We start from the raw sequence: 23,112 nt of genomic DNA, 5'->3' as shown, positions 1-23,112 counted from the left end.
TATTTATTAATTCCCCAAATTTATTTAAAGCAGTAGTATAAGTGGCTCTCCGTGAACCTTGAACCTTACCCTTCCTCATTCTACAGGTGAGAAACCAAAGACCAGAGATGTCAGGTGACTTACCCTCAGTCACACAGCGCTTTAGAAACAGGGCAGGGACCTAAATCCAAGTTTCCCTCTAAGTCAGCTCATTTCCTGTGACTCCACATAAGAAATACCACTCTGAATATGCCTTGGAAGTTGGGTGATTCAGTTTATAATACAAATTGAGAATTTGAGAAGAGAACATTTTTTTTTCCTCCTGCTATCATTTACTCAGTCAGGAAAATGCTAAATGCTTTCTTTGTGCCTTGTGTGTGCCAGTGCCTTCCAGTGTCTGGCACACAGAAAGGGTTGGATACGCATTTGGGGGAAAAAAAGGTAGCGATAAAAACATGGATGTGGGTCTCAACTCTCCTAGTTACTAACTGCATGACTTTGGCCAAATTACATGTCCTCTCTGAGACTATTTCCACATCTATAAATGTGGAGAACAAAATCTAGTTAAATCAGTTATGTGATTTATGTGTATTTATGTGACTAGTTGATCAATTATGGAAGAGGCTGGCTCATAGCACGTGTCAAATATTCACTCCCACCAAAATGTGACCTTTTCCCTTGAAGAGCCTATATTCACAAAAAGACATACTACACAGGCACACACACATGAATCAATCAAGATGTGACACAGTCAATTATTAAACCCCATGCTCTGATTAAGAAGGAAAAACAAAAGAAAAAAGACCAAACTACTGCAGTAGTGTGCAGAGTAAAAGAAATCTAATGCATATCAAAATGAATAAAGAAAACAAATGAGCAAAAAAAAAAAAAAAAAAAAGTGGGCAGCCAATAGGTCTCCAGTTCTCATTTTCTTTACATCCCCTAATTATGATTTTGACTCATAATTAAATTGTTGTTAGCAAAAGACTATACTCATTTAATATGATATACTAATCTACCAATATAACTTTAGAAATCATTGTGTTTCCCTACTGATTTGTGATTGCATGTGTTTTCATTGTGGTAATGACACCATTTCTACTCCTCCAAGAGTGTGTAGCAAAATCCCTACCAGATTAAATATCTTTACAACCATCATCTGTCTGTAACAAAAGATCTCCCTGACCTAAACAAAGCCATAGTATTTCAAATAGACATGAACTAAATCAGATTAAATCTATTGGGCAGTATCTTGTTATGAGATTTTATATATGTATAAACACACACGTGTGTGTATATATATCTATGTCAAATACATATATATTTGAAATTTTTATTCTATATAAAATGTGTATAATTGCTTTGTACTTTACTAGGACCATTAAGTTAGAGAAATTTTGATGTAGATGTAAGTACTGCAAATGTTATATAGGTCTATCCCAATGCTTGAAAAGGCATCAGTGGTGCCTATGGAATTTGAGTTTTTCTTCCTACTGTAATTTAACATAACCATGCAGATAGGGCCATGTGCAGCCACCATGGTAAGTAAAGATATGTTTGGATGAGTTAAGGTAACCTCATTTTCTAGTAAAAAATAATGAATATTTCTTGCAATTTGGAATTGAATTAAGTAATGGATAGAAAAAGAAGGAATAGGCAAGAAGTCACTGGTATGTGTATACCAAGTTTGATAAGATTAAGAACATGGTAGAGTGAGGTATATTTTGGTGTTTTCATGAAAAAAAATTGTGAGGATGATCAGTTTTATGAATCTGTCAACAAAACTGACTTATGAAATCACACTGAAAATGATGATCTTTATATTGGCTTCTCTTATATAAATATTCACCTCATGGACCTAGGTATGCCACAGTGTTTGACCTGTGCTGCTTCCTATCTATTTTGATCTAGTTTGGTATCTTTGAATCCTGTCACCAGTGTTAGGAGGATGGCTGAAATTATACTTAATTCTTGGTTGAAATACAAATTTAACACAATGTAATATGGCATAGTTTTATAGTTTGGGGACTATAGGCTGGACTATGATAAAAATAGAGCATTAATAAAGTGGTCAAAGAAACATCTACAGAGACAATATATAGATACATACAGACACATTTTAATTAGAATTCTCCAAAACTTCCTACAAAATATTTAAAGGATTTATTTAAAATTTAGACTGCTTTCAGGCACTTGACCTATTAGATTTGGCAAGTTATTATCGATATTCCAACTTCAGGACAATTTTCTTAAGCTTTTCAATTTACCTGTGTTAATAGAGGGTGTAATTATGATTTCATTGACATATGAAGATAATAATTGTTTCTTGAGTATTAAAAGATTATTTATTTATTTATTTATTTATTTATTTATTTATTTATAAATGGGCTCCACACCCAGTGTGGGGCTCAAACTCATGATCCTGAGATTAAGAGTTCCATGCTCTACTGAGTCATGTCCATGTCTACCTGAGACATCCAGGTGCTCCGTATCTTTAGTTTTTTAAGAATTACATTTTCCTAATGATGTTGCCTAGTCCTTCTCATAAAGGTTACCGATGGACCAATGCCCTCTCACTTCCTTCCATTTTTTCCAGGAGATTTGCCTCAGCATCATCCTCCACTGGGCAAAAAGACTTACATGACAATGTAAATTAGATATTCAAAAGTCATCCTTGCCTAACTCTACTTTAAATTCTCTCTTAATATTTACATTCTCCTCCCCTTCCCTACAATTACAATCTGGTATTTCCTTTAAAAAAAATGCAGAAACAGGTGTAATTAGTGTGACAATGCAAACATATGTAACCCATCATTTGCTAACCTGATAGCATGAATCTGTTTTCACACTGATGTTTAAGATCTGTTGACCAGTTTTCCTGGAAAACTATATCCAAACCAGTATTATTCACAATAAGTACTCACTGCAGTATCTCCAAGTTAACCTGATAGAAACAGTCAACTAAATCTTAAATTTAAAAAAAAAAAAATCAGGACTATTTAGCCAGCAAAGGAAATCAATTTAAATTACATTTTGCATTTACACTAGTGCCCTTTCCCTAAAGAGTGTTTATTCTTGAGTTTTTCTTTCATTTAGTTGGTTTTAAAATAACGACAGACAAGTGTATTTGAAATCTTATATATTCTTACTCATATATGTTCTTTATATTCTCTGTATATTCTTTAGTCAGTGATAAAAATTTGGGTCATAATTTTGATAATTACACTAACAAGTTACCTTCCCTTTGTTCATTGGAACCTAGCCATTTGCTTTACAGTTTAACATTTATATTTTTATAATTCATACTCAACCTGCTTTCAAAAAAGTTCAAGCCAGTACTTTAAGATTAAATATGAGAGAATTTTTGCTTCATTTTCCTTTTTCCCTGCCAAGTTAGAAAAAAATTTGTTAAAAAGTCAATATAGCCACAAAAATCATATTTAAAACAAAACAAACCCTTCTGGCAGTTTCAAATATTTTTTTTTTGCAAAATATGATTAGTGTGCACATTTACTAATATGATAGGAAAACTATTTGCAAATTCCTAGGATTTTAAATACTTATTTATACTGTCTTCATATATAGCTAAAATGTGTACAATAATGAAGGTAGAAAGAGATAATTTTTCTTTCATAAACCAATGTTTAAATCTTCTCATTCTCAATCCACTTTTCGAAATTACTTCAGTACCCATATCCTAGGTGACAACTGATCTTAAATTCCTCAAAATCTCACCTTCTCCTTACACTTTCAAGTGAAAATAAATAAAAACCTATTCAGAATATTTTCTTTCTCTCTTCCTAATATTCTGTTTTTAACCAGGAAAGCGAGGGTGCTAATATAAGCGCATACATCTAATCTTTAACTGCCTGAAAGCTTCCTTGAGACTGCGGGTTCTACATGCTCAGGCTTTAAAAAAGGGGGTGGGGGGTTTAACCCTGAACCGAGAAATGGGTACCATACTCCGACCTTCATTCATTGTCCTTAAGGGCCGGTGGGCGGCTACTAAACTAGGGAATGGTTTTCCCCGGGTAGGGAGGTGAAGCAGCAGGAGGAAGAACCCGAGGTAGACGTGTGGGAGCTGCTGAAGAACGCGAACCCCAACGAGTATGAGAAGATCGCCTTCCAGTACGGGATCACCGACCTGCGTGGCATGCTCAAGAGGCTCAAGCGCATGCGCAGGGTGGAGAAGAAGAGCGCAGGTGAGCCCTCTGGGGGGTGTGGCTGCGGGGACCGCCGCGTCCACGCCGCGGACCTTCCGGTCTCTGGCTGGGTTTGGGGTGGGCACCGGTGGGGTGGCCTTCGCAGTCGTTACTCTTCTCTTCGTTACCTGTGACTTCGGGCGAAGTAGCTCCCCGCTCTGCACATCATCAGTAGCTAGGACGGTAGCCGAGAGCTAGCGGAAGTTTAAGGTAATGGAGATTTACTTTACAAGTACCACAGACAACAGGTAATGGAACATCAAGTACGTTCGCTGTCACTGGGGATTTCTTAGTGGCCCCTTTCTTCAGCCTCCACATCTCCCTCCCTCTCAGATTCTCGATTCTTACTTAGGTAGAGTTGGTTCTATGTTCCTTTTTTTACCATCGTATTCTTCTACTCGTTTACCGGGGAGTGGGGAATTCATTTCTCACTCCAAATGCAGAAATCAGATTATTTTGTAAAACAGCTATGCTCCTCTGCATAAAGATCTGAAATGACTGCGTTTTGTTGTGGTTTTAAATAACTCTTTAAAAACTTTCAAATGTTGCGATTTAAATAAAAAAAGAAAAAGAAATACATTCTAAATTGATCTTAAGCTCTTCAAACTTTCCTGTACTTGGTCCTTGTCAGTTATCTGTTTTGTGGCACAAAAAGGTAACATATCCGTCCTATTATTGTTTATTGTTTGTTAAGATCCAAATAGAATTTATTTATTTAGGCGCCCAACCTGGGCTGGGTGTCCAAATAGAATTTTTCTATTTAATTTATCCACCTCTGTTTAAAAATCTGCCCTTTGTTTCTAAACCTCCCTGTAAACTGGTTGAACAATTAGACCCAAAGAAATACAAAAGAGTTTTGTTTTTGCTTGTTTACGTAACTCAGCCATTCCCACTATTTCAAAGCTTCAAAACTTTTTGAAGTTTTATTCTTAAGAGGTGTCTGAGATGGTACAGTCACAAAGATGTGAATGCCACGCTGACATCTCTTTTCCTCACACTGGCCCATCTAATTCTTATCACTTAGCTCTCAATTGATGTCTTGAGGTAAATGATCGATAACTTTTTTAAAGCTCATGTTTATTATGTTAAGGTATGAGGAGGTGAGCTGATTTAAGCAGTAGTATAACAAAGTTGGAATGATGGAAATGCAAGCATAAAAATTTCATGAGGCATTCCACACTTGTGTGTATCTTCCAAACTGTCTAAATGAGTATTATATTAAAATCAGGGGAAAATGATTAAGTCAAGCAAAGAAGTTAACAACTGCTTAGGACCTTTCAAAGATTTTTTTAAAAAAACTACCATGTTCTTTGTCATTTAGAGTGTTCTGATCCCAAGTTCCTAACCATTTTTATATAAGGAGTGTTTTAAATGTGTCATTATTTGGGCAAGTTTCCACAGTACGAAAACTTTGATAAGCCTACTATTTCAATTAGTCAAAGGCATTCGATTTAATCTTAGGAGTCATTGAGTTTATCTCATAAACTCTGTGATTAAAAAAACTATCATATACAGGGAGTACAAATATAATGCCAATGATCCTGATAGTAATCTTGCTAGAAGAACAGGCATGCTCTTCAAGTTTAGTTTCATTTGGATGCTTTATAATTTCCTGAAGAATTAGGACAATCACTTTTAAAGATTCTTCAGTAATTATTTTTTCCTTTTCTTTTTTCCAATTTTTAAATTTAAATTCTATTGGCCAACATTCGTTTCAGATGTAGAGTTCAGCACTTCATCAGTTGCATGTAACACACAGTGCTCATCACATCATTAATGCCCATCGCCCAGATACACCATCCCCCCAACCACCTCCCCTCCAGCAGCCCTCAGTTTCTTTGCTCTTCAATAATTCTTATGTTTCTTTCAAAAACATGTGGACTCTCTTCAAATTTTTAGACCATCTTGTCATATATAAATCAACACAGAATTCTAAAATATATCAGATAATTTGGAAGATTCCTAATTTTTTTCTACTTCAAGTCTCAATTTTTCATTTAGTTTTAGGTTCTTAGACACACACCGACTAAGTTCACAGCATATATATGCCCATACTGACATAGTTTTGCTTTTTCTCTCTACCAGCTTTTGCAAAAATTCTTGATCCTGCCTATCAAATTGATAAAGGAGGCAGAGTAAGGTTTGTTGTGGAACTGGCAGACCCAAAGTTGGAGGTGAAATGGTATAAAAATGGTCAAGAAATTCGACCCAGTACAAAGTAAGTGGGCTTTGAAAATAATCAGTGATAGCTATATAAATCTAATAGTAGTCTGACTCAATTTTCTGGGAATAAAAAACATTTTATTATACCTTTTTAATGCAAAATCATATGGAGGGAGAGTAAAAACTTTTCATATATTTTGGAACCATTAAAATTACCATGATATATAAATAAAACCTTGGTTTTTGTTTTAATTCCATACAAACTATTTTTGAGTGATTCCAGTTCCAGATGTGCCAATACACGTTATATATGATTATTGTCAAATACAATGTCAAGAGCATTGTCAAATTTCTCCCAATTTTTAAAATAAAATTTTGAAATACATATTTGATATAACAACTGGAAATAACACCTACAATTAGAGAACTTTTGGTTTTCCAGAAGAGCATCTAAAGACTGTATTTTATTTTTTGGCCCTCTCTCCAATGAAGGAAACAAACTAATCCCTGATGTCTGATGGTATCGCTAGTCTATTATGAAACTACTTTACAGAGATCCTTCTCAGCCTGAGAGCTTTTCAACTCCAGTATATTTTTTTAAGTTAACAGGAGTCACATGTACATTTACAAAAGACTTTAATCCTGAAAATCTGTCACTTCTGGAATACATTTAGGTGGTTTCCAGTTTCTTAATGGGGCCATGCCTACAGAGTGACTTTGTGATGATAATGTTTAGTCTGATAAAAATCTCTTGAAAGTGGCTTGAATTTACCAAAAACACAATTTTAATCAGTTATCTTTATCTAGAAAATGTTGTGTAATGCTTTATTCTTAAAGTGTTCAATTTGAGAATTTTCCAAATGAGAACTTGTTAGTCTGCTATAATGCCCTAATATACTTACCCATAATCTGGTCACAGACAATTAAATTTTGTGATATTCCTGGCTTTTAGCTTTTTGTTTCCAAATGCTCAAGTCCTTTTTCAGTAGGTGCTTACTATGATATGATAACACTAGTTCTTAAGCTCATTTAAAAGACCATCACATTATGTAAAATTACCGCCTATGTTAGTGATTAAGTTCATAGTATTGCTAAAACCACATAATCACTTATTCACCTAACAAAATCTGTTGTGACACTGCACTAGGCAATGAGTGGAACCAATGAATCAATGAGTAAGACTGAGTCCCTGTCTACCTATAAAGTAAAAGAACTGGTCCTTGAAAAAAGTGTACAGGATTCTAAATCTCCCTGACAACCTCAGCCAACCCCATTTTCCAATAATGGGTTAAAAAAATTAAATAACAAATATATGAGTACTAATTTATAGATGAAATGAAACCTTCTATAAAAATACAGAAATTATATATTATATGTAAATATGCATATGTATTACATTATGCATTAGAAAGATAACAATTGGCTTCATGTTTTCTATTAACTACGTAGGATGTGCTACATAAATTACAAATCAAAATTATATCCCTGACTTTCAAACATTACTGAATTATAAGCCAGATTTGCTGGTAATTAAGTAAAGAATAAAATCAAGTTCACAAACTGTTCTCTCCCTCCTATTTAACACAGATACATCTTTGAACATAAAGGATGTGAAAGAATCATGTTTATCAATAACTGTGCACTGACTGATGATTCAGAGTACTATGTGACAGCTGGTGATGAGAAATGTTCCACCGAGCTCTTTGTAAGAGGTAAAATGAAATCTCCTACTGTAGTCTTGAACAGCCTCTGCACTCTTCCTCCCAGGGGTAGTAATTAAAATGAGCATGACAAGGTGAGCTCTTGAGCTCCAGAGCAGAGGTCATAGTACCTCTAGAAATAGGTTAGCCTGGGTGTTAGATTGACTCTGCGTGGAAGCTCCTCTACACTGGCAGTTATCAATTAATAATAATTATTATTATCTTAAGTTATCCTAATTAATCGTCAAGTTTGTTGAAGACTAGAAAAGCTGAGGGGAGAAAATGAGTCCAAATGCCTTATGCTTTTGACTCAAGCAAGCGGTAGATAATTATTCTGGATATAGTTTCTAAAACCCAGCAAACTCGACTAGATAGTCCTCATTTCACACATTCAGCTGATCACAAGTAGATTTCACTTGAAACCAGCTTCATTAATAAAAGGGTATCAATGTTTGACACGGAGGGTGCTGAAGATTATCATTGACTTAAACTTTGTGAAATAGCCTGAGGGAGTCCACGAACCCTCTCAATACAGACAGCTCTGCAATCTCTATCGTCCATCTAGAACCAGAATCAAAGAATCATGCTGTTATAGATTCTCCTTCATCAGAAATTCCTACCACATGGTTAGTCATTTGCCAAAAGAAGGATATTTGATACATGTTTTGCCTGTTTTCCAGAACAATAATTGTTTGGATTTGAGGAAATTAAGAAAACCTACTCAGGGTTACCAGCTATTTCGCCAAAAAAGCTTTAAAAAAAAACCCACCAACTATCTACCACCATCTAACCATAGCCCTATGGTAGATGATACTTTCTTACTGTTGGTCTTTAATTTGTGAACAAATCTGTGGTCATGAGCAGGTTTGAACATTTAATGATTCTGATTCCCCCTTTTTTCACACTAGAGCCTCCAATTATGGTCACCAAACAGCTGGAAGATACGAATGCTTACTGTGGGGAAACAGTGGAATTAGAATGTGAGGTATCTGAAGATGATGCCAATGTGAAATGGTAAATAGCTTTCCTGAGGTCTGTCCATTTTTAATAGATTGAAAAAAATGCCTTCATGGATTGGAGAACAGGAAATGGCTTTTACACATATGAAAAGAATCGTAATCTCATTTGTGTTCATAGAAGTGGTAACTAAAACTGTGAAGATACTTGGGGTTTTTTTCACCTATGAAGCTGGAAAGCAATCCGGAAATCTAGATTGATAATGTAGGGAAGTAGGCACTTACTGAGAAATGGGTGATTTACAGTTGCCGGGGGTCTGTTAGACTCTAAATCTGGTAGATGTTCCTAACTTCTATACCTTGCTTACTCTCACTATGGCATGCTGGAAACTTACATGAAAAAATATACTTACATACATATTTTTCATTTAATTCACAGTTACCTTATTGTTACAGTACTACAGGAAAATATTTTAGACTAAGAATCACCGATCACTTTAAAGAATAAAAGCATTTCTTTTGTCTGGATAGGGAATGTTTTCTCAAGTTCTAATTGAGTAACCTCAAAATTAAAGCTAAGAGTTTCAGAATCCTAAAATGAAATAGTTTATTAAGAAGTATAGTAAATTACACAGCGTGTATCTGGCAAAGAGTAGAATGTTTATTCTAATCTAGAATCATAGCTAACTTTAAAATATATTAAATGATGCTATTCTTATTGGTGTGGGTCAAGAGGTAAAATCCACTCTTAGCATCTTCATTGGATTGATCTTGAATGGGAAGAAGGGACCTACATTCTTCTAATGTAATTTTTCAGACAATACTTGTTACATTATTAATCCATTTGATATGATGATCTATACATTCTTTACTTCTTTTTTTTTAAGATTTTTATTTATTTATTTACTTATTTGACAGACAGATCACAAGTAGCCAGAGAGGCAGGCAGAGAGAGAGGAGGAAGCAGGCTCCCTGCTGAGCAGAGAACCCCATGGGGGACTCGATCCCAGGACCCTGAGATCATGACCTGAGCCATAGGCAGAGGCTTTAACTCACTGAGCCACCCAGGCGCCCCGATCCATACATTCTTTAATTCAACAAATAGTTCTTAGATCCCAGGATATAGCAAAAAAAAAAAAAACCCAAAGAACAAAACCAAGACCAAAAATGTCCATCTCCTAAAAAAGAGTTTTATAAAAGCTTTATACAACTCTTTTTTAAAAAAATCTATTTACAATCTATTTTAACTCAGGTTTAAGAATGGTGAGGAGATTATCCCTGGTCCAAAATCAAGATACCGAGTTAAAGTTGAAGGCAAAAAACATATTTTGGTCATAGAAGGAGCAACGAAGGCTGACAGTGCAGAATATTCTGTAATGACAACGGGAGGACAATCGACTGCTAAGCTCAGTGTCGACTGTAAGTAAGATGTCCTTGGATGTCTTCCAAGTTGGCTAACTATTGGTGTTGCATTTGTTAATTCAATTTTAATTTCAATCTATTTGATTTCTACTTCTGGCAATTTTAAATATGTAAAATTGGATTCCATCCTAACTGAGTGTCTATGTCACATCAGTCAGGGTCTCTGAGATAGAAACCAACTACTCAATTTAATAGTAAAAACAGGGGGAAGGGATAGGGTGGCTGCGCGATGGACACTGGGGAGGGTATGTGCTATGGCCAGTGCTGTGAATTGTGTATGACTGATGATTCACAGACCTGTACCTCTGAAACAAATAATACCTTATATGCTAATTTTTAAAAAGGGGGAAAAACAGTAAAACACAGTTTTGGGGAGTATAAACATCACCTTCCAGAGAAGTTATCCAAATAGTTAAGAAATACTTTAATCCCAAGACCACATAAATAGATAGTAAATACTTCAATGTCATATAAAATCCTGATGTTTGCATAACCCATGGGTGAATTTGCTATCTATTCATTATATAAACATTCAACATTCTGCAGTTACATTTAGAGTATGAAGAAAGTTGCTCAAACCAAGAAGGCTCAAATGAGAACATTGTAAGAAATTATTTGCTACCAGGATCAAGAGGCATACGAGAATTTATGTACTTCCCCAAATGCCTCCAAATAGTAGTCAGTCCTCAACAGCAGAGTCTGTCTCTTCCAATTAACCGTGAGAATTAAAATAACAAATCTCACAGGAATTTTCGTAATACATGCAGAGCAAAAATCCTGCTTCCTGACTTCTTGCATAGTCCAGTTGTGATCCATAGGATTCCTGGATTATTCAGAGGTTATCTCAGTTACACTCCTTATGCTTCACAGAACTGCGGCCATTTTAGTTTACTATGAAAAAAGTTTTTCAACCATAGGCAACCTGAAATTTGTTTCATTTAAAGCAATTACAAACAAAAACAAAAACAAAACACACCACACACACACACACACAATAAGTAAATAAAGCAATTACAGCCAGTTCTGCTATAATGCAGCATAGGCATTTCTAAAATCATTGAGCTATACGAAGTCATGCAATAAAACCACAAGACTAATGGAGAAGGTGAGGTTATGGGTACAACACTCAAAAATTTTGTCAGCCGTACATTAAAAAAAAAAGAAGAAGAAGAAGAACCAAATTTAAAAAAAACAGTATCACAGTTTTACACATGTCAAATGGTTAATAAATATGGCACTTTACATTAAGTGAGACCTGGAATTTGCTTGTGTGAGTGGTGTTGGAAGTGTTGCCGCTAGGGAGCCACTGTGAAGTGATGGAAAGAGGTTATTTGAAATTGGACAGACAGTGGTAATTTTAGATGTGCATGAGTGTGGCTCATACCGCATGGGTGAATTCAGGGAGCTGGTAAATGTTCGACATGTGCGTGAGTGCAATTTGTGCGTTCTTACCTGGCTCAGTCAGCTGGATGCTGTTTTCTCTTTTTCATGAATCAAATCATGCATCATCAAAAACAAAATTTTTGTTGTGTTCCAGTTGCCCCCTAACATATCAATTGCACCAGAACACATTTTCATTTTCAAAACAAGAAACCATCTTGGCCTCTCCGGTGTTTGGGTTTGGGACCTATAATTATCTTTTTTTTCTGTAGTGAAACCTCTGAAGGTTTTGACACCTCTGACTGACCAAACTGTACACCTTGGAAAAGAAATATGCTTGAAGTGTGAAGTCTCTGAAAACATAACAGGAAAATGGACTAAAAATGGTCTACCTGTTCAGGAAAGTGACCGTCTAAAGGTTGTTCACAAGGGAAGGTGAGCAAGTCAGGTGGCTCATAAGGGAGGGCTGGTCCCCATATCCTCTCTCTTCACTTCCTAAATTATATATTTGGTGAGGAGGATTAGAGAGTTGTCCTAAAGAGAGGATCTGTGTTTGGTTCTTTGCTTCCAAATAGCAAGAACATGTGATTTCTCTGTTCTACGTCCTGTCCTACCAGTGAAACTTTACCTGCACCTCATGGCTTCGTGCTTTGACTATTCAAAAGCCAATAACTGATTCTTTCCATCCAATCATGAGGTTAAAGGACTGATATTGAGTCCTAGTTAAGGAATGAATCAAAATGGATTAACAGTCCGTAACTAGTAAGTGTCATGTGACCTCCCACAATTTGGGGGGTGGACATAATGCCCTGGAATCTAGCAAATATCTTAAAAGGCAAAAGTTCATAATCTTGGATCTGTGGATCCTAGGAGATTGTGAATCCTCTAAAGCAAGGTCTGTGTATACAAAAATACACACTTTTCTCTAGAGAGAGGATCCATGATGTCCATCAGATATTCACTGACCGCCCCCCACCTCAGAGAGTTAAGAACTACTGCTTTTAGATTTGGGATAAAAAGCCAAGGTCAAGATTATTCTTGGTAAGTTCTTAAATCTTAAAGTGTGGCACTGGTGAGATGTTATATTTCAGTCTTTTTCAAAAGCTATATGATGAGACAAGAATAATGGACTCTTGCATGCATGATAAGCAGGTTGTATTCATACAGATAATTTCATAAACTCCAAAATGAATACTCAGTGTAGGTCAATAATAGGATAATTAAGCCTTCACATTCATATTCTCTCTCTCGATTTCCTGATCTTTCTCTCCAGCTAGCACTAAAAAGTTAATCAGATAAAGGCCAGGTATCTCTTCAGTTGGGCGGCAAACCATCTAAATCTTTGTAAATTCTTAGAAATGTTTTTCTTGTTTCCTTAGAATCCACAAGCTAGTGATAGCCAATGCTCTCACTGAGGATGAAGGTGAATATGTATTTACACCAGATGCCTACTCTATTACTTTGCCTGCCAAAGTTCATGTTATTGGTGAGTAGATGAATCGTTGCAGAGTTTTATATTCATGTTTTGTTGTTGTTTGCTTACCTTGGAAATATAACACATATGAAACTGTGATATTTAAAGAAAAAAATGCATGAATTCGTATGTCATTAATTGTAATAGTTGATTCTTACGGAGTCTTATAGTGAAGTTGTTTTGCAAGGTCCCCGGCACCTACTACTTTGACTCCTCTTATATTCTTTTTAGCCAGATGAAATATTGGTTACTACCAGTATTTACCACTAGGAAAGTACTAGCCCAGATATTCACACAGAAATGATTGTCTGATAACAAAGGCTATGTTTAATATTCTAGATCCTCCTAAGATCATCCTGGATGGTCTTGATGCTGACAATACAGTTACAGTAATTGCAGGAAGCAAGCTTCGTCTTGAGATTCCTGTCACTGGAGAGCCACCTCCCAAAGCCATTTGGAGCCGAGCAGATAAGGTTTGTTTTGCTTACACACACACACACACACACACACACACACACCCACTGATGATCCCACTTCCCATTTTCAATTAGATGAAAGAAGAAAGCAATATACACATAGGGGTTCAGTAGAGATATAATTCCTTTGATTAAGGAAGATGACTAATTTTCATGCAAATATAATCCTCATTCATTTACTTTTCATATTTCTAACTATTTACTATGTGACCAGGCAGGTTTGTGTCTGTGTGTGTGTTTGTTGTTGTTTGGGTTTTTTTCACCAGGCAACTTTTTATGTACAGTGAACAAGATCCCATTTTTCATTCTTTTTTAAAATTCCTTTTTAAATTTAAATTCAGTTAACATAATGCATTATTATTTTCAGAGGTAGAGGTCAGTGATTCATCAGTCTTATATAATACCCAGTGCTCATTACATCCTGTGCTCCCTAATGTCCATCACTCTGTTACCCCATCCACCTCCCCTCCAGCAACCCTCAGTTTATTTCCTATGGTTAAGAGTTTCTTATGGTTTGTCTCCTTCTCTGATTTTGTCTTGTTTTATCTTTCCCTCTCTTCCCCTATGATCTTCTGTTGTGTTTCTTAAATTCCACATGTTAGTGAGATCACATGATAATTATCTTTCTCTGATTTACTTGTTTCACTTGCCATAATACCCTCTGGTTTCATCCATATCATTGCAAATGGCAAGAGTTCATTTTTTGATGGCTGAGTAGTATTCCATTGTATATTACACCAAATCTTCTTTATCCATTCATCTGTCCATGGAAAACTGGGCTCTTTCCATAGTTTGGCTATTGTGGACATTGCTGCTATAAACATTGGGGTGCAGGTGCCCCTTTGGATCACTACATTTGTATCTTTGGGGTAAATGCCCAGTAATGCAATTGCTGGGTCATAAGTTAGCTCTATTTTCAACTTTTTGCGGAACTTCCATACTGTTTTCCAGAGTGGCTGCAACAGCTTGCTTTCCCACCAACAGTGTGAGAGGTTTCCCCTTTCTCCACATCCTTGCCAACATCTGTTGTTTCTTGGCTTGTTAATTTTAGCCATAATGTCTGGTGTGAGTGGTATCTCATTGTCTTCGGATTTGTATTTCCCTGATGCCAGTTGATGTGGGGCATTTTTTCATGTATCTGTTGGCCATTCATATGTCTTCTTTGGAGAAATGTCTGTTCATGTCTTCTGCCCATTTCTTAGTTGTATTATTTGTTCTTTGGATATTAAGTCTGACAAGTTCTTCCTAGATTTTGGATACTAGCCCTTTATCTGATATGTCATTTGCAAATATCTTCTCCCATGCTGTCCTCGTCTTTTGTTTTTGTCGACTGTTTCCTTTGCTGTGCAAAAAGCTTTTTATCTTGATGAAATCCCAATAGTTCATTTTTGTCTTTGTTTGCCTTGCCTTTGGACACGTGTCTAGCAAGAAGTTGCTGCGGCCAAGGTCACAGAGGTTGCTGCCTTTGTTCTCTAGGATTTTGATGGATTCCTATCTCACACTTAGGTCTTTCATTCATTTTGAGTCTATTTTTGTAGATGGTGTTGGAAATGGTCCAATTTCATCCTTTTGCTTGTGGCCCATTTTTCATTCTAATGAGTATCACAGAATGGAGTGGAAGAGAAATAGACAATAAATTATTAAATAAGTAAATGAGCAAAACCACTTTGGATAGTAATAAGTGCCTTGAAGGTTTTTTTAAAAAACAGAGTAATATGATTAGCAAGTGATTGTGAGGTAAATGACCATAGTCCTTCTGAAGAACAAGGAGACCATTATGTGACGATCAAAAGAAAAAGATTTCTGGGTAAAGTCAATGCAAGTGCAAGGGACAAGAGGAGAGGAGAAAATGAGCTTGATGTGTTGAAGGAGTTGAAAAAAAGCCAGGAGTTGAAGGAGTTGAAAAAAAGCCACTCTGCATCAGAGTGAATGATGAGGGGAATAATAAATAGGGTTGGAGTGGTGGAGTAGTAGTTCAAATGTCACTCTTGGGCTCCCTATAAAATGTATTATAGGCAGTAAAACTATCCCATATGATATTATAGTGATGACCACCTGTCGTTATAGATTTGGCAAAACCCACAGAATGTAAAACACAAGAGTGAACCCTAATGTAAATTCAGACTTTGAATGATAATGATGTGTCAGTGTAGGTTCATCAGCTGTAACGAAAATACCACTCTGATGTGGGATGTCAGTTGTGGAGGAGGTTGTGCATGTGTAGGGAAGGTTATCTATGAGAAGTCTCTATACTTTACACTCAGTTTTGTAGTGAGTCTAAATCTGCTTCAAAAAGTAATTTATTGGGGCACCTGGCTGGCTTAGTTGGTTAAGCAACTGACTCTTGATTTCATCTCAGGTCATGATCTCAGGGTCATGAGCTTGAGCCCTGTGTTAGGCTCCAGTCTGGACATGGAGCCTGTTTAAGATTCTCTCTCTACCTCTGCCCCCTCAACCCCACTCTCTCTTTCTTTAAAAACAAAACAAAATAAAACAGAAGAACAGGAAGAAGAAGAAGGGGTGCCTGGGTGGCTCATTTGGTTCAGCTTCCACTTTCAGCTCAGGTCATGATCCAGGAGTTCTGGGATCGAGCCCCATGCGGGACTCTCTGCTCACGGGGAGTCTGCTTCTCCCTCTCCCTCTGCCCCTCCACCCTGCTTGCTCTCTCTCTCTCTCTCTCTCTCTCTCATGGTTTCTCTCTCTATCTCAAATAAACAAATAAAGTTTTTTAAAACAATAAAAAAATTTTTAAAAGAATAATTTTTTAATAAAAAGGTTGAGTTTCTGTTTTCTAGTGGAAAAAAAAAAGAACATCGTTGAGCTTTGGGACAACCTCAAGCAGGGAAATGAATGTGTATTTAGAGTTCCCAAAGAGGACAGAAGAATATGTAAAGAAATAAGGATCAAAATTTTTCAAAATTTGATAAAAACTAAAACTTCAGGTACAGGAATCTCATTAAAACCTAAGTACAAGGAACATTAATAAAACCACATCAAGACCCATTATAACCAAATTGCTCAAAATCTGTGATTAAGAAAAAAAGACTTAAGTAACCAGAGAAAAAAGTCCCATTAAATGTATAGAAACAAAGACAAAAGTGACAGCAGATCTCTCTAGAAGCAAGGCAAGTGAGAATACAACGGAGCAACATCTTTAAGGAAAAAACGATCAACCTATATTTCTATGAATGCTAAAAAATTCCTTTTTTTTTTTAAAGATTTTTATTTATTTATATTACAGAAAGAAACACAATGAAGGGGAGAAGGAGAAGCAGGCTTCCTGCCTAGCAGGGAGCCTGATGTGGTACTCAATCCCAGGATACTGGTATCATGACCTGAGCCAAAGGCAGATGCTTAATGACTAAGCCACCTAGGCATCCCTGAATTCTAAAAAATTCTACAAATTCTAAAAAAAAAACCTATCAGTCTAGAGTTCTATACTGAGTAAAAATAAATAATTTTTAGAAATGAAGACAAAATAAAATTGTTTTCAGATATATAAAAGCTGAAAGAAATCATCACTGGTAGACCTGCACTACAGGGAATGCTAAAAGAAGTCATTAAGGGGCTCCTGGGTGGCTCAGTGGGTTAAATCCTCTGCCTTCAGCTCAGGTCATGATACCAGGGTCCTGGGATCAAGCCCCGCATCGGGCTCTCTGCTCAACGGGGAGCCTGCTTCCTCCCCTCTCTCTGCCTGCCTCTCTGCCTGCTTGTGATCTCTGTCTGTCAAATAAATAAATAAAATCTTAAAAAAAAAAAAAAAAGAAGTCCTTAAGTCAGAAGGAAAATGATTCCAGATGGAAACAATTTTTACAGAGGAACAAAGAACATCAGAAATGATAACTACATGGATAAACATAAGAGTTTTTTTCTTATTATTTAAATCTCTTAAAAAGATTATTGACTCATTAAAAATAATAATCATATGCTGTAGTGTTTATAACATAAATGTAAGTAAAAATTATGACAATAGAAACATAAAGTCAAGAGGAGAGAAATGGAAGGTAAGAATTAGGAGGTTTGAAAGGGAGGTATGCTATTTTGATATCACCTGAAGGTAGACTGAAAAACATGTATACTGTAAGACCCAAAGGAACCACTAAAATAATAAAAAGTTATAGTTAATAAGCCAACAAAGGACATAATATGAAAATCACAAAAAATATTTAATTAATCTTTAAAAAGGCAGAAAAAGAGGCATAAAGTACAGATGAGACAAGTAGAAAACAACAAGGTAATAGAATTGCAAAGAAAAATAAATAAATTAGAGATTTCAATATTCTTCTCTCAGTAGTTGATAGATGTAGACCATCAGTAAGGCTACTGTGGGTTTGAAAAATAGTAGCAACCATCTTGATCTAATTGGCATTTATAGAACACTCCACTGACAAATGCAGAATGGGCATTATTTTAAAATTATATATGGTGGGCGCCTGGGTGGCTCAGTCCGTTAAGCATCTGCCTTTGGCTGGGGTCATGATCCTGGGGTCCTGGGATCAAGTGTCACGCTGGGCACTCCCTACTTAGCAGGGAGTCTGCTTCTCCCTCTGCCTGCTGCTCTCCCTGCTTGTGCTCTTGCTCTCTCTCTCTCTCTTTCTCTGTGTCAAATAAATAAACAAAATATTTTAAAAATATAAATAAATAAATAAAATTACATATGGAAAGTTTCCAAGATAGACCATAAGTAAGTCTCAATAAATGTAAAAGTATTTAAGACATGCAAAGTATGTTCTTTGATCACAATGGGGTTAATTAGAAATCAATAGCAATAACATATGGAAATTTTTCAAAATTTAGAAACTAACACTTTTTGGAATAAATCATGGATCAGAAAAAGAATCACAAGGGAAATTAGAAGATGTTTATGAGCATACCACTAATCATAATTTTCAGAATGCTACTAAATCAGTATTAAATAGCCCCATATCAATTAAAGAAATGAAGTTTGTAGATAAAACCTTTCAGAAAGAAAATTCCAGGCCTAGATGGCTTTATTGGAGAATTCTATCAAAGATTTAAGAAAAAAATAATACCAATTCTACATAAACTCTTCCAGAAAATTGAAAAGAGAATAGGAGTATTTCCCAACTCATTTTTGAAGCCCAGTCATTCCCTTATAGCAAAACTAGGAAAAGGCATTAGAAGAGACTATAAACCAAAATCACTCATTAACATAGATGAAAAATTCTAAATAGAAGTTAGCAAATCAAATCCAACAATATATAAAAGGAATAATACATTATGACCAACTGGGTTTTATCCCAGGAATGCAAAGATTGGTTTCACATTTGAAAATCAATTAATATAGGGAAGCTTGGGTAGCTCAGTTATTTAAGCATCTGCTTTCAGCTCAGGTCATGATCCAGGGTCCTGGGATCAAGTCCCGCATTGGGCTTCTTGCTCAGCGGGGAACCTCCTTCTCCCTCTGCCTGCCATTCCCCCTGCTTGTACTCATGCTGTCTCTCTCTGACAAATAAATAAAATCTTTTTTAAAAAAAGAAAATCAATTAATATAATTCACCGTATTAACAAACCAGCAAAAAAAAAAAGTAAGCATGGTCATCTCATAGATAAAGAAAAACATTTGACAAAACCCAAAATCTATTCCTAATAAATATCTCTCAGCAAACTAGGAAGTAAAAGGAACTTGCTCACCATGATAAAAAAAAAAAAAACCTGTGAAAATCCTACAATGGTCATTTTACTTAATAGTGAAAGATTGAATGTTTCAATTCAAAGATTGAATGTACAGATCAGCAGCAAAAGAGAGATGTCCGTCCTCACAACTTTTTTTTTTACTTTTAATTTTTAATTTTTAATTTTTTATAAACATATATTTTTATCCCCAGGGGTACAACTATCATATGATCTCACAACTTTTTTTATTTAATATTTTATTTGAGGCAGAGAACACATGCAAGAGAACACAAGTGGGATAGGGAGACATGGGGGGTAGGACTCAATCCCAGGACCCTGAGATCATGACCCAAACTGAAGGCAGCTGCTTAATCAACTGAGCTACCCAGGTGCCCCCCCATCTCACAACTTCTACTCAACATTGTAATAGAAGTTCTAGACAGGGCAATCACACAAGAAAAAGAAATAACAGATACTCATATTGGAAAGGGAAAAATAAAACTGTGCTTATTGTTATTATAGATGACACAATCATAGATGTAGAAAATTCAATGTAACCTACAAAAAATATGTCACAAATGGTCATAGTAGCCTTATTTATAATTTTTTAAAGATTTTATTTGTTTATTTGACACAGAGAGAGAGAGCAAGTGAGCACAAGCAGGGGGAGCAGCAGAGGGAGAGGGGAAAAGGAAGAAGAGGGGAAAGGAAGAAGGCTCGATCACAGGACCAGAGTCCTGACCTGAGCCGAAGCAGATACTTAACCAACTATGCCATCCAAAGTCCCCAGTAGCCTTACTTATAATATCCAGAAACTGCAAACAACACAAATGTCCATCAGTGGATGAATGGATAAACAGATTACAGGATATTCACACAATGGAATACTACTAGCAATAAAAAGGAATGGATTATTGATGTATACAACAACTTAGATGAATAATGATGCTGAATGAAAGAAGCTGAATAGCAACAAAAATATTTCTAAAAACTAACAATACCAAATCCTTTTAAGGATATGTAACAACTAAAGACTCATACATCACTGGTGGAAAGGCAAACTAGTACACCCGCTGGAAAACAGTTTGGTAGTTTTTATAAAGGTAAACATGCACTTGCATACAACTCCACAAGACAATTCCTAGGTATTTACCCTAGGGAAATGATATGTGTCTGTACAAAAACTTGTACATGAATGTTTATAACAGCTTTATTTATAATCGTCAAAAGTTGGAAACAACCGAAAAGTCCCGTTGTACAAACATACAGCTTGTACATGCATACACCAACTGCTCATGGAATATACACTCGGATACTACTCAACAGTGAAAAGGAAGGTACTAATAAAACATGTAGTAACATGGATGAATCTAAAGAGCATTATGCTAAGTGAAAGATGACCGATCCAAAAGACTGCATATGGTTTCAGTCCTTTATATGACATTCCAGAAAAAGGAAAACTAGAAAGACAAGTAACAGGATTGGTGGTTGCCAGGGACCAGTGTGGAGTGAGTGAGTTGACTGTGAAGGACCATGGGGATACCACTGGGAGTCATAGAAGTGGTCTGTATCTTGATTGTGGTGGTGGTTGCACAATCACACAAGTTTATAAAAATTCATAGAACTCTATGTCTAAAAAGTGTGTGAATTGTACTCTGATAGCACAATAGACAAGCAAACAAAATGTTGAAAACAAAAGAAGATAATATAACACCAGCCTAAATAAGTATTTTTCTTTTCACATTAAAAAGAAAGCAGAACATCTTCTATAATCTTAAAATTAGAATTTAGCTAATGTGAGGAAACTTTCTTTTTTTTTTTTAATTAACATATAATTATTAGCCCCAGGGGTACAGGTCTGTGAATTGTCAGGCTTACACATTTCACAGCACTCACCATAGCACATACCCTCCCCAATGTCCATAACCCAACGACCCTCTCCCTACGCCCCTACCCTGCAACCCTCAATTTGTTTTGTGAGATTGAGTCTCTTATGTTTTGTCTCCCTCCTGATCCCATCTTGTTTCATTTTTTCCTTCCCTACCCACCAAGCCTCCCACTTTTCCTCTCAAATTCCTCCTAAAGGGAGAGCATATAATCACTGTCTTTCTCAGATTGACTTATTTTGCTCAGCATAATACCCTCTAGTTCCATCCACATCATCGCAAATGACAAGATTGCATTTCTTTTGATGGCTGCCTAGTATTCCATTGTATATATATATACACCATATCTTCTTTCAATTATAAAACAGAAGAATTATGAAAACTATAAGCTATTGCAGGTATTTTTATTGCTGTCACAGTTTTTTGTTATTGAAGACGTGTGAGTCCTAATCCAAACCCAAAAGAGTAAAGAGTTAATTTAATCGTTACTAGAAAATTACCCAGTTTCTAAATTACCTTGACCTTCTCTGTGTTTTCTCTTTGTATACTGGCTGTTCATTGTCATGTAGGAAGATGATCTAGGAATCAGAAAATTGGAATGCTGTTTTAAATTTCTGATTTAAGAAAGAAGGAAAGTAGTGAAGGAGAAGAAAAGGGGGAGAAGGAGGTGGAGGAGGAGAAAAAAAAGAAAGAAAATATAATGAAAGGCCCAACCTACTCTGTCTTTACTTAAGGAATTAGATGTTCATTCTTTCATGTCCTATTAGAAGGGAAAGATCAATACTCAACAACTTGTATAGAAAATAGGCGTTGTGGTCTTCTTCAACCCTTTTCGGTATTTCTAAATTTTCAAGACATATAAGGAAATGAGCAAATCATGATCAGTTCCTGATATGAATTTAAATATTCTAATTTCACGTCCAAAGAGACTCCTCTCCTTAAACAACAGTTCTACAGTCATATTTTTGTCCTCCAAATTTTTCTTTGGTGAGTTCATGGTTAGTGGGCTTTTGAGACAAATCCCACAGCTTCCTGCTGTGTAATATGGAATGTTAATACCTTTGTCCTTAGGATTGGTGGAGGATCACACTAAGAACATGTATTTTAGGCATTAGCACCACATCCAGCTTAAGTTCTAAGGCACTCTGGAGTAGTCCTTGTCAGATAGGTCATGCTGTATTTTGTTTCTCTCCTTCTTAGGCTATTGCGGAGGGCAGTGGCCGGATAAGAGCAGAATCTTACCCTGACAGCAGCACTCTGGTCATTGATGTTGCTGAAAGAGATGACTCTGGTGTTTACCACATAAATCTGAAAAATGAAGCTGGGGAAGCACATGCAAGCATCAAAATTAAAGTTGTGGGTAAGTGCTCTGGGTCAACAGACTTCTAGAATGAAGTTGACATGTCCATATGCAGAGTAGACTTGGGCAGCTCTTGGTTCTCTTAGCTCTTCTGGGTAGCCAACAAAGGAAAACACAGTATAGCTATATTTTATAAATCACCATTTTTCTATCTTTGCCACTTCTTTTCTTTCCTTGCCTTCTCTTTTCTTTCCTTTCCTTTTTGAAAAATTTCCTTCCCAGGGCACCTGGCTGGGTCAGATGGTTATGCTTCTGCCTTTGGCTCAGGTCATGATCCAAGGTCCTTGGATCAAGCCCCACATCAGTCTCCCTGCATCAGGCTCCCAGCAGAAGGAGTCTGCTTCTCCCTCTCCCTCTGTCTCTGCACCTGCTTGTGTGCTCTTTATTGCTCTCTGTCTCTCTCTAATGAAAATAAATAAATAAAATAAATAAATCTTTGAAATTTCCTTCCCTTCTCTCCCTTCCCTTATCTTTCTC

General features: G+C 36.2%; 1 protein-coding gene across 1 annotated transcript in view; it reads left to right on the top strand.

Annotated features, from left to right (window-relative positions):
• The window catches only part of MYBPC1 (myosin binding protein C1), a gene marked incomplete at its 5' end in the record, with an annotated part of 60,615 nt that overhangs the window by 11,260 nt on the left and 26,243 nt on the right, over positions 1-23,112 (top strand). Inside the window, 9 exons of the mRNA XM_059404642.1 lie at positions 4,015-4,181; positions 6,267-6,399; positions 7,932-8,056; positions 8,953-9,058; positions 10,253-10,419; positions 12,075-12,237; positions 13,182-13,288; positions 13,616-13,749; positions 22,476-22,635. Of these exons, the coding sequence (XP_059260625.1) occupies positions 4,015-4,181; positions 6,267-6,399; positions 7,932-8,056; positions 8,953-9,058; positions 10,253-10,419; positions 12,075-12,237; positions 13,182-13,288; positions 13,616-13,749; positions 22,476-22,635 (1,262 nt within the window). The remainder of the gene's footprint in view (positions 1-4,014; positions 4,182-6,266; positions 6,400-7,931; positions 8,057-8,952; positions 9,059-10,252; positions 10,420-12,074; positions 12,238-13,181; positions 13,289-13,615; positions 13,750-22,475; positions 22,636-23,112) is intronic.

The sequence above is a fragment of the Mustela nigripes genome, chromosome 6 (genome assembly GCF_022355385.1).
Source record: "Mustela nigripes isolate SB6536 chromosome 6, MUSNIG.SB6536, whole genome shotgun sequence".
Lineage (NCBI taxonomy): Eukaryota > Metazoa > Chordata > Mammalia > Carnivora > Mustelidae > Mustela > Mustela nigripes.
This window is presented reverse-complemented; position numbering and strand designations above follow the sequence as displayed.